The 12,016-nt window shown below is 43.2% G+C and overlaps 1 protein-coding gene across 1 annotated transcript in view; it reads right to left on the bottom strand.

The window, feature by feature from the left end:
• The window catches only part of HACD2 (3-hydroxyacyl-CoA dehydratase 2), a 103,709-nt gene extending 96,728 nt beyond the window's left edge, over window positions 1-6,981 (bottom strand). Inside the window, exons 1-2 of the mRNA XM_004373620.2 lie at window positions 6,786-6,981; window positions 3,539-3,656 (exon numbers count right to left, since the gene is read on the bottom strand). Coding sequence (XP_004373677.1) covers window positions 3,539-3,656; window positions 6,786-6,940 — 273 coding nt within the window. The 5' untranslated portion in view covers window positions 6,941-6,981. The remainder of the gene's footprint in view (window positions 1-3,538; window positions 3,657-6,785) is intronic.
• Window positions 6,982-12,016: the final 5,035 nt, after the last annotated feature.

Below are 12,016 nucleotides of genomic sequence, written 5' to 3'. Positions count from 1 at the left end.
TAATGAGGTTTCTGTTATCTGCAGCCAAGAGTCGTAATGTAATCATCTACCCAATAAAGATTTTCATCTCCTTAATAACACGGACTCAGCCTCCACAGAACCTACAACAGTGACTCAAGCACATACTTAAATTATCACTTGTGGAGTCATTTGGAAAACTATAAAAAATGCTCAAGACGTTTCTTAGATGAATATGTAGAAAAAAATTAGGATTTGTGTCCATTGTATTAAAAAACCTGTACTATTGTATAACTTTATACTCCATTTTGCAAAAAAATTGTTTAATTTCCTCAGAAACTAAGTTGTCTTTTTTTTTTTTTGGTATTACACTACAGTATATGCCTATTTGCACTTGCTTGGTATTAAAAAAGTGAAATGTTATATTTTCCTAAGAAGATTTGAAATTTATTGAGAACAAGTAATCTCTATTTCTTTTTGAAGCAAGCTCCCACAGAACCTATTAAAGAATAACATTCCGCATACAGAGACAGAGTAGCTGACCTCCCTGAATTCATTTTCTTCTCCTATGAACAGGATATATTGTCAAGCACTAAGAATTCCCATAACTGTTATCTGTAATTAAACAATGTCTCGTACATGCAATTACTACATTATGTAGGTCGAGTAGGCAATGAAACACTCATTAACGAGACTACACAGCAAATGCCATTTTGATAAGCTTGCTTTGTCGTCCCCATCTGAGGGGGCTTCTGCTATCACTGACCTCTGCAGTGCTCATTAACTGCATATTCCTGGGAGTCTTCATTACGCAGACTTTTCCCAAAATCAAATCCAGGACTTATCACCTAATTGGTTCTTAGTGGTTATAAGAGACATAAATCCCCAAATCCAAAATATTTTCTTAAATCCCTATTAAAAATTATATTGGGATAAATGGGCTAATCCTTCAAAGTCCAAGATTGGTTCCTCAGTGGATTTTTTACCACACTATTTAATGTCACTACCTTTCCTAAGATATACTTAAAGCTAAAAAAAAAAAAAATTGTACAGCGCATATTACGAAGTGTTACACAGATAGAATCGCTTTAAATTAGTGAGGTATTCTGTTAATGTTGAATTTTACCTGAACCCTGTGATACTGGAAAACAGCGATGGTTAAGAAATCCCATCCTCCGTGTTCAGGAAAATGGCTTACTGCAAATAACCAGGGTTCCTATATGACTTAGACTCACAGGGGTCCCCTTGTTTACCTATGACAAGGCCAAGACGCAGACCCTCCAAATTCCCATTCCTTGCCCCATAAATGAGCAACTGAATTGCTTGTCCCCACTGATAATCAGAAATAAAGTGCTTGTTAACCAAACTTTTGTTAAGCTTCTCTCCTTCCCTCAAGTCCCTGAACTGTGGCCCTCCCTCAGTATGCGCTAACACACTACCCCTCTTTCAGGACCCCTCCCAGAAAATAGGCTGACCTCAGTGTAAAGCATTCTGATGGGCTTATCCAATGCCATCACCTGCTCATCCCAGTTCCCTACACCTGGTTTTTTCCTAGCCTTGTTCATGCTCGGTCTCTATAAAAGATAAATGCTTTTTCCCTAACTCTTTGAGATGCTTGTAGCATTCTCTCTACTGTTGTAGTCCTCTTCCCCAACTATTACAGTAGTCCCCGTCCCTTTCCCTCTTTTCTTTCTGAATAAAGCTTCTCCCTACCAAAGTCTAGATTTGTTTTTTATTTAACAATCCCAACTGGCTACAACTCCCTACTACATCAAGCACTGGAGGGGCTTGTGGTGATGCTGCTGACCCTAAACTGCCTTCTGCGTAGCTGGAGAGAATTCTGCTGGCCAAAGCTCTGAGAGACAAAGGACTACTTATTTACTGCTGCCCCTTTTCAGAAAAATGGCTCGCATTAGGATTTGTTGTTTCCTCAGACTCAAAATGATAGGGCAGGAAGGGATCTTGGAAATCTACTTTAACCTTAATCATTTTACAAATGAGAAAATGAGAAAGAAAAGAGATAAATGACTTGCCCAAATTCACAGAGTAGGTTGGTAAGACCAACATACTTAGAATAAGGGTCCTCAGCTGGAAGCTCATTTCATCATTAAAAAAAAAAAAAACCCACTGCTGTTGGGTGGAGTCCAACTCATACTATCTACCTAAAATAGTTAAGTATGGATAGTAGTGAAATCCCTTCGGTTTCTAAGAGAAAAACAAAACCTACAACTTTATGCTTTCAAAAGTGAGGGTGGGAAGTAGAAGTATCTCATCTCATTTTATTGAGGTAAATTATTTTTTCTTAAATATCATTCCACAGTTTAGGTTTTAAAAATTGCCAGAGGTATAAATGTCATATTGGGCTTGCCCTGGAGGCTAAGTGAAATGAATTCAACACCAGATCTTCCCTGCAAATTGAAGGTTTTTCACTGTAATTAACTATGGTAGATATCGACTTTGTGTGCCCAACCCCAGTCATTGTCCAGTTGATTCGTACTCATGTGTGTCAGAGTAAAACTGTGCCAAACACTTTGCAATGGCTGATTTTTCAGAAGTAGATTGCCAGGCCTTTCTTCCAAGGTGCCTCTGGGTGGACTGAAACCTCCAACCTTTTGGTTAGCAGTCAAGTGTAGTTTAACTATTTGCATCATCCAGGAACTACTGTGTGTCCAAAGCTATCCCCACTCTCCCTTCTCCATTAACAAAGCCTGTGGTTTCTTGCCAGAAGGATGGGTATGTGTCCTAGACCTACCTGGCCAATCAAGTATCTCACATTACTTGCAACAAATAAGGCCAACCAGAATCCTTCCCTAGAACTGTGACAGAGGCAGAGAAAAATAAATGCTCTCCCCATTTCCCACCAGGTGGAGAAGATTGTAGGAGCGCCTAGCCTAAGGCCAACATTCAAAGAGAAACAGAGATAAGAAAGAGTCTGGCAATGTCAAATCCTTGGTTCTAGTCCTTGAGCTGGTTCCTTTGATTCAGTAAGTTATTCCTGTATCTTTATCAATTACAGAAACCAGCAAACTCCTTTCTTGCTTGGAACAGTTTGAATTGGGTTTCTGTTACAATTCAAAAATCCTAACATATACTTACCCCAGGAGACAGGAATGGCTATCTATTACCCTTAATACAGGGAAATTAATAGTTCTGTTAAAAATACATATTTTTTAATTTGAATGCAGGCTCTACCCTTTCTGATATCACTCCTGATACCCTACACCCACCAACTTCACTGTTTCTATTATATGCCTGGCCTTTCAAGGTATGTGAGTTTATTAATGCTCCCATAGGATGTCCTTAGAATTTTTCTTTAAATTGTAATATAAGCTTGCTTCATTTTTTCCCCAAAAGTTGAACGTAAACTATATTCCAGGTAATACAGGTTAAATGAGATTTTACCTTATCTAGAAAGTCGAAAAGATAGTCTAGGTATTAACATTTTAGTATACTATGAGGCAAAATTTCAAACTGTAAAGCAAATCCAACAGAGATATGGCTGCTTCAATATAATTTAGTAGCACATTTTTTTCCTTTATAACAATAGCAATCAATAACAACAACAAATCTCAGGACCTACCTCTAATAAGGCTCCAGTTTGGAAGAATTTCAAAGGCTTTTCAATCGAATAATAAAGGCTATGATAGCTACCCTTAGCCAGGTATGCTCTCACCAGACCAACCGCTATAACGAGCCACCTAAGAAAAAGAGAAAACGAGCAATCAGAGGAAAAAACAAAAACGTAGGTAGGTAGGATTTAAGGTAATAGAAAGATGTGGCAACTCATATTGCTAAAGTTGACCTCAAGAACAGGAATCCTACATTTACTGACTATGGCTCTCAAGAGCCAGGCTGTAATGCACAGGAGTGTTGTACCACCACCAGCACCCTAGCAAGAGCACGCTGCAGAGGCATGGTGGCACCTCACCCATCTGGAGCTCAGCTTTTTGGCAACTTTGCCTGTTCAGAACAAGGCCAAAATGAAGGAAATAAGCTGAAATGGTCCCTGAGCAATGCCAGAAAGTCTAACACAAGAGAAAAAAGCTGTTAACGGAAATTTTCAAATGGCGGTTAAAGGGTCTTTAATAGTAATGGGGTGGTGAAAAAATGTTTTAAAGTTTAATGTGTAAGTGTCTCCCTGGAACATAACCATACCTTAAAATCTATACTTTTCAAATTGCAAATGAAATAAGAAAAGGTTTTTTAGCTGAATTCCACCAACTCAGAGAAGAAAGCCAGATCAATACACTAAACACAATACAAAGCACTTAGGCCTACAGCTGTGAATGCTCCATCTCTGCTCTACTGTCCTCCTCAAAAATAGATTTCTCAGGCCCTGTAATTTTTTTTTTAATCTGTTAAACTCCATAATAAAGCAAATGGATCCTAATTTTTAAGGTATGTCTCCTTGAAAGAAGTAATAGATTTACTAAGTGTACAATCTCAAAGAGGAAATGGGGTAGGTGGTCTATGCTAGTTCTAGAAAATATCATACAAGAACCTCAAAAAAGAGTTTGTAAAAGAAGAAATGAATTCCTTAAGAGAATTAGAAATTCCTTTAAAACTAGTTGCCATCAAGTCGACTCCGACTCATGACAGACAACCCCATGTGCCAGAGTAAAACTGTGCCCCATAAGGGTTTTCAATGGCTGATTTTTTTGGAAGTAGAGTCCCAGGCCTTTCTTCCAAGGTGCCTCTGGGTGGACTTGAACCTGCGACCGTTTGGTCAACAGTCCAGCTTTTAACCATTTGCACCACCCAGGGACTCCAGAAATTCCATTAGCAGCATAGAAAAAGCTGATTTTACTCTCATAATCCCAATTTTTCTTCCTGGTTTAAGACACCACTTCTTATCCTCTACCCCATTCTCTATGTTCATTGTTTAGAAATAAAGAGTTCTTTCCTTCTTCCCCAATGTACCTTAAAATCTCTCTCTAGTCCACTGCTCTCATCGATGCCTTGGCTAAGACAATAAGAATTTTACATATAAACAGAAATACATACACAAAAATTATTGAATGTTCTTTTAAAAATCAGTCTATATGACCATTTATGTGCTAAAGAAAACTCGTATCTGTAATATTCCCTCATTGGCCTGTGAATCAACAGAAACAGGTTCCAGATATAGATCTGCTACTAACAAGTTCTATGACCTCAAGCAAGTCACAACTTCTCTAAGCTTAGGTTTCAACACTACCATTTCACATACTACTAGTAAGCCTATGATCCTTCCAATATATACTGTATAGATATTTTTGTGTGTGTGTGTGTGTGAAAAATGCAAGGTGGTGAATTGTAAATATATGACATTATCATCTGTGTAAAAAAGAGCAAGGGGGAGGGAAGAATGTATATGCATATTTGCTTCTATCAGCATCTGAAAAACCAAAACCAAATCCATTGCCCTCAAGTCCATTCTGACTCATAGCGACCCTACAGGACAGAGTAGAACTGCCCACATAGGGTTTCCAAGGCTGCAAATCTTTACGGAAGCAGACTGCCACATCTTTTTCCTGAGGAGTGGCTGGTGAGTTTGAACCCCGGTGGGTTTGAACTACCGACCTTTCGGTTAGCAGCCAGCCGCCGAGGGCTTAACCACTGCACCACCAGGGCTCCTAACAGCATCTGAAGGACGCACAAAATTAGCTGCCTCCAGGGAGGGGATCTGGGTGGAGGGGAAGAGGGAGAGGGAAGATGTTCAATGCATGCCTTTGGGTATATTTTGAATTTTGAACCCTGCCAAGATATTAATATTTTAAAAAATAAATAAAACTGGATGTTCACAATTCTTTCAACTTTTCTGTATGTTTGACATTTTTCATAATAAAACTTAGGAAAAAACATTTTTTTAAATTTTTAATCACAATTATTGCATATAGGAAAAAACATTTTAAAAAAAAAAATGTAATTTAAAAAATACATAACAAATAGTCTGACCCTGTGATCTTCCTCAGCAAAACCACAAGATCAAAGAATTGCAAAGTTGGAGGAACCTTGGAAGTCACCTAGTCCAACTCTTTACAGATGAAAAATGGAGGCCTAGAAAAACAAAGTGATTTATCCAAGGTCACAAAGCTAGTTAGTGTCAGAACTAGAACTAACACTAGTTCTAGTTAAGGGATGGATTGAAATGAGGGAGAAACAAGAGGGGTAAAACCTGTTTCCAGGGTCTATTCCGCCCCCCTTCCCAAAAACTGCCTTCCATCCCCAGTGTGTTCCCCACCCCAATCCATCCTAAAAAGTCTAAACTCATCTTAGCACAGCTCTGTTCATGTCACTGGTCAAAAACTTTGAACACTTCTCCATTACCTTTCAGATGAAAACTCAGCCTGGATTTTGAAAACAGCCGCCTAAATAGATGGTCACTCCGCAGCCACAGCTCCCTCCACTCCACAAGAGGGAACAGTTCACCATTCGTGACTGGCCGCCTGGGCCCTCTCCCTCGGGGCTGCAGGATCGCACTGCCCTTCAGACCTGGACCTGCAGTGGCCAGCCCACCCGTCCTCCTAAGGCCTCCCTGAGCCAGCGCCTGGCCAGCCTTTCCCGCCCTCTCGGAGCCCGCGTCTCTCTCCTCCCACCGAACTCCAGCCCAGGGAAGACCCGGTGTCCGGGAACTTGGCTCGGCCCGCCACTCCGGGCGGAGCTCCAGGGCAGGGACCAGGGCCAATTCAGCACTCAGCCGCCCTCACCGCCCAGGTGCCTGGTCTCTGACTCCGACCGCCGGGGCTGCACAGCCCGAAGAGGGCCGAGTCGCTCTGCCCGCCGCAGAGCCTCCTCCCCTGCCAAGCTCGCTCCCTGCCTCCCCGGTTCCTGAGCCTCAGCCTCACCCTGCCGTCATGACCACATTGTAGATGACTAAGTACGCCGTGGCCAGAGGCCCCGGGCCCTTCTTCTTCCGCGTGCCGCTGGCTTCGCTGGCCCCGGCCCGGCCACTGCCACCCCCATTCCCCTTCGTCGCCGCAGTCGCCGCCGCTGCCGCCATGTCAATCGCCAGTAGCCGGTTCTCCCAGCGCGAGCATCACGGACCTGACTGGGCAAAGCGAGGGGGCGGAGGGAGAGACGAGGGAGAGGCGGGGCCGAGGCCGCGGGGCGGAGCTAGGGACAGCGCCCACGGCGGTCGCCATCTTGGTTGAGGGCAAAGACGCTACCGGCGCTCCCCTCGCCTCGGCTCTTCTCAATCTCCGCTGCCATCTTGGATCAGGGTAATCGCCTCTTTTGAGCTCCGGGTAATAACTTACGGCCATTTTGGATTAGGTCAATGTCGCCTTTGGCCACCTCGCCTGGCCTGCTAACTGTCCCTACCATTTGGAATATGGATATCTGGATGCCCCAGTCGTTCCTGGCTATTCCAGATCCCATAACTACCGCATTCATGTTGGATCCAGACAATTATTCTTTCGTACTCCCTCCTCATCTTGGCTTCTCCCAACAGCCCTATCTTCACCCCTGTGCACACGCCCGGGTAACCTGCCATTTTGGATCAGGACATTTGACGTCGACTTCGCTTCCCATCAACCCCAGAGGCTGGTAGGAAGCATCCCTTTGCAGTGTGCGCTCTGCTTCCTAACCGGTCGCCCCCGTTGATGTTTTTAGTTTTAAGTTACTAGTACTGTGGAGGAGGTCAACGAGAATCGTGCCGTTTTTACTGTCCGATTAAAGTCTCCCGTGTAGCCTAGAACCGAATGTCATCCGTGCAGACTAGGAGATAACCAGGTGTTCAAGTGCGATTTAGAGCCAGAAGCCGCGCGTGCTCGCTTATAGGAGGGCAGGACGTGGTCACGCGGTCAGCTAAGGGGTGAGGTGCAGAGTGAAACGAGAAGATTTATACCCACGATGGCCAAAAACAGAAGGATGCCGGCTGGCTTAGTTTAAAAAAAAAAAAGTGTCTCCTGAGGGAAACTGGAACAGCTTGTGGAACCTGCTTCAACCAGCTGACCCCACTTTCCATTCGTTGCCTTGTTCTAGGGTTTTCTTTATTTGTAAATGTCTGCCACCGTTGATTTTCACACGCCCAAACACCTCCTTGAATTATCACATGTGTGGTGGTATAAAATATTCATTTATTCACTCCAGCAAGTATTTATGGAGCATCTCGGGTTGCGTTAAGGTGACAGCGCTAAAGGAGAGACAAAATCCTTGGTCTCCCAGAGTTTATATATAGAATGTAGAGGGAGTCAGAAGGCAGTAAGTATGTATTGCCTTTGTTAACTGCCCTCCAGTCTTCCCGACTCCTGAAGACCCCTGTGCACAACGCGATCTGACCATTGTGGTCCACAGGATTTTCATTGGCTGATTTTCTGAAGGCGATGTCAGACCCTTCTTCCTAGTCCGTCTTTGTCTGGAAGCTCCGCTGGAGCTTGTTCAACATCATAACAACACACAAGCCTCCACTGACAGGCAGGCAGTGGGCGTGCATGAGGTGCATTGGCCAGGAATCAAACCCGGGTCTCCCACATGGAAGGTGAGAATTCTACCACTGAGCTTCCCCACCTACACCCCCAATGCCTCATCATAAGGGTGTAAAAACCAAAAAACTATACTCGTTGCCCTTGAGTGGATTCTGACTCATAGAGACCCTATAGGACAGAGTAGAACTGCCCCATAGGGTTTCCAAGGAGCAGCGGGTGGATTAACCATTGCTGCATCACCAGGGCCCTTCATAAGGGTGTAAATAGTATTTAAAACCTTGAGAAACCTAGGGATTAAGTGAAGGTGTAGGGTCTCGTCATTTCTCATATATTATGTAGAGATCCTGTTGCCTTATTTTCCTGACCTCCTTAAAAGAGGAAGTCGGTGTGCCTGAAATACAGACTATAGTCAAAGAAAAAAAAAAAAACTAAGGGAACCATTTCACAGAGCAAATAATCACTGATCTAAAAGCTTCTTTCATTCATTTAACTGATTTTTTTTTTTTAAACATGTCCTACTTGATAGGAAAGTAGGAGGAGGCAGAAATACATAATGCTGTTGTTGGAAATCGATTTAAAACTCAGTGTATCTTCTTACAGTCACTTAACTCCAATCTATTCTCTATAGTATAATCAGAGTTATCTTCTCAAAATACAAATTTATTCATGTCTACTCCTTTCCCCCACCCCCATAAAACATTAAATGGCTTTAAGATAAAGTACCAAATATTTAATATGGCCTATAACAATCTGCATAGTCTTCCCCCATCCACCTCCTCGGCCTCATTTCACACCACACTCTTCCTAGCCATAGTGGCTTTATCTCAGGTCTTCCAGTGAGCAATGCTTCTTGATGCCACAGGGACTTTGTACATGTTATAACCTCTGCCTAGAATAGCCCTCCATGCCTACCTTCCTCTTTTTGATCTAATTTCTGCCATCACCTTCTCAAGGGAGGTTTCCCTGAATTTCTGGAATGAATCACTTTCCCTGCTATGGTCTCCTAGCGCCATGTACTTGTTCTTATAATATATACCATGGTGATTTTATATTGATTTGTGTCATTTCTCTCTCCTACTAGGCTATAAGTGTTTTTGTTTATTTGTTTTTTAATTTTTTCATTGTGCTTTAAGTGAAAGTTTATAGAGCAAATTAGTTTCCCGTTCTATAGTTTGTACATGAAGTGTTCCATGACATTGGTTGCATTCCCCTTGATGTGTCAGCACTCTCCCCATTTCCTCCCTAGGTTCCCCATTTCCTTTTGTCCGGATTTTCTATACCTTCTTGCCTTCTCATCTTTGCTTTTGGGCAAATGTTGCCCCTTTGATCTTGTATAATTGATTGTTCTAAGAAACATGTTCCCCTCAGGTGTTATTGTTTATTTTATGGGCCTGTCTATTGTTTGGCTGAAATGTGGTCTCTGGAAATGGCTTCAGTTCCAGGTCAGAAGGGTGTCTTAGGGCCATAGTCTTAGGGGTTCCTCCAGTCTCTGTCAGGCCAGTAAGTCTGGTCTTTTTTGTGAATATTTGATTTTTTGTTCTACATTTTTCTCCGGCTCTGTCCAGGACCCTTGGTTGTGATTGTAGTCAGAGTGGTTGGTAGTGGTAGCCAGGTACCATCTAGTTCTTCTGATCACGGGGTTGTGTAGGCTGTGGTTCATGTGGTCTTTTAGTCCTTTGGACTAACTGCTCCCTTGAGTCTTTGGTTTTCTTCACCCTCCTTTGCCCCAGATGGGAAGGGACCAATAGTTGTATCTTAGATGGCCACTTGCAAGCTTTTAAGACCCCAGACACTACTCATCAAAGTAGGATGCAGAACATTGGCTTGATGACCTATGTTGTGCCAATTGATGTATATGTCCCCTGAGTCTATGGTCTTTCACCTTTGAGCCCAGGAACTTCATCCCGCAAGGTGTTCAGTTATATCTAAGAGGTTTCCATGACTGTGCCCCTTGTGTGCTCTATTGTCTATATTAATATACAGGCAGCACCTACAATTATGTATGTAAAAATATCCGCCATCAAACCTATATCTGTGAGTGGTTGTGCTTAGGCCGTAAGTTTTATAAGGGCAGAAACGGTGGTATTTTGTTGTTGGTGGTGGTTTGTTTGAGTTTGTTTTTGTGTTTCTTCTTCTCACCGCTGAATACTCAATGCCTGACATACTGTCTGGCAACGTGATACAATCTAGATCCATCATGGTTTCTCTAGCAAAAATAATTATTTCAAGAGTTTAAGTCTATGACCACATAAGCCAGGCTTATCAGAATCCTTCTGTGAAATTAGTATGTGGATGATAAGAGAAAGTATGTGTGCTTTTGCTGAGGTTATTGAAGATAAGAGAATGTGAAATTCAGACTCCTGCCAACCACCTGCGGTGTGATAGATTGCTTTTGTGTGGCCTTTCTCGCTGTGGTCTTGTAACTCCCGCCCAAGTGATTGGGCAAGACTGTGCAGATTGTGGAATAATGAGAGGATTGGTCAGTTTTGTCATCCCGCTGGGCTTGAAATGAGCCACCCCAGAGTCGGGAAAGACAGGATCCCACCGCCACCAAGGAAGAAGAGGCAGTGTATCCTTTGGATCCAGGATTCCCTGCACTGAGAAGCTCCTGGACCCAGGGGACAGAGAACTGTAACACTGAAGACAGCAAGAAGCGGTGGCAGAGAAACATCGACAGGAGAGACTGGCAGGAGGGACCAGCAGGAGAAACAGGCAGGAGATGGCACAGTTGGCTTCCTGGCCCATGGAGCGAGAAAGCTGAGTGTCTTTGGGCAGAGACTGAGGGGGCAGAGAGACGAATACCTGCTGCACAGCTGGGAAGAGGCTGTCCTGATGGAAGAACTATGTCCTGAGCATTCCTGAACCTGAATGGTAACCTGTTACTTCCCTAATAAACCCCATAATTGTGAGTATTGTCTGAGTTCTGTGTGGCCATTGCAATGAATTATAGAACACAACAGATAAGTAGAGAGTGCCGTGGGAGGGACGGCTAGTGTCAGAATTGGTAAAGATGGCAGAGAGGGGAGGCATGTCTGACCTCTGCCTCATAGGAATCATCCTTGGGCTGTTGATCTTGATTCTCCTTCCCCCTTGTGAAATTAGAGATCAGACACCACCCCCACACCATTTTTACACTATCTTACTGTCCATGTGGAGAGAGATTGTTGACAGAAAGAAGCCAAGCAGGCATGAGAGTGTGTGCCTTGGTGGTTTTGAGTTTTGGTTTCAGAGGCCTGGTACCTGCTGCTTTTCCTTCAATTTTGTGATTTCTCTCACTATTGTTTCCATTAAATGAGTCTATATATTCCTTTTGTTTAATTTCGCAGTCTGCAGTACAATGGATTGATTTTCTATGGCCTTTCTCGCCATGGTCTTGTAACTCCCACCAAATGATTGGGTGGAACTATGCAAATAAGGTGCTTGTGGCCCACAGAGGAGACTGGACAATTTGCTAATAATGTAAATAATGTGCATGGCACCCTCACAATTGTTGCCAGGCTTGAGCCCATTGTTGCAGCCACTATCAATCCATCTCATTGAGGGTTTTCCTCTTTTTCTCTGACCCTCTACTTTACCAAGCATGATGTCTTTCTCCAGGGATTGATACCTCCTGACAACATATGCAAAGTATGTGAGACGTAGTCTCGCCA

This window comes from Trichechus manatus, unplaced genomic scaffold (assembly GCF_000243295.1).
Source record: "Trichechus manatus latirostris isolate Lorelei unplaced genomic scaffold, TriManLat1.0 scaffold00026, whole genome shotgun sequence".
In the NCBI taxonomy this organism is placed as follows: Eukaryota; Metazoa; Chordata; class Mammalia; order Sirenia; family Trichechidae; genus Trichechus; species Trichechus manatus.
Note: the sequence above shows the minus strand (reverse complement) of the source record. Positions and strands in the feature narration are given on the sequence as shown.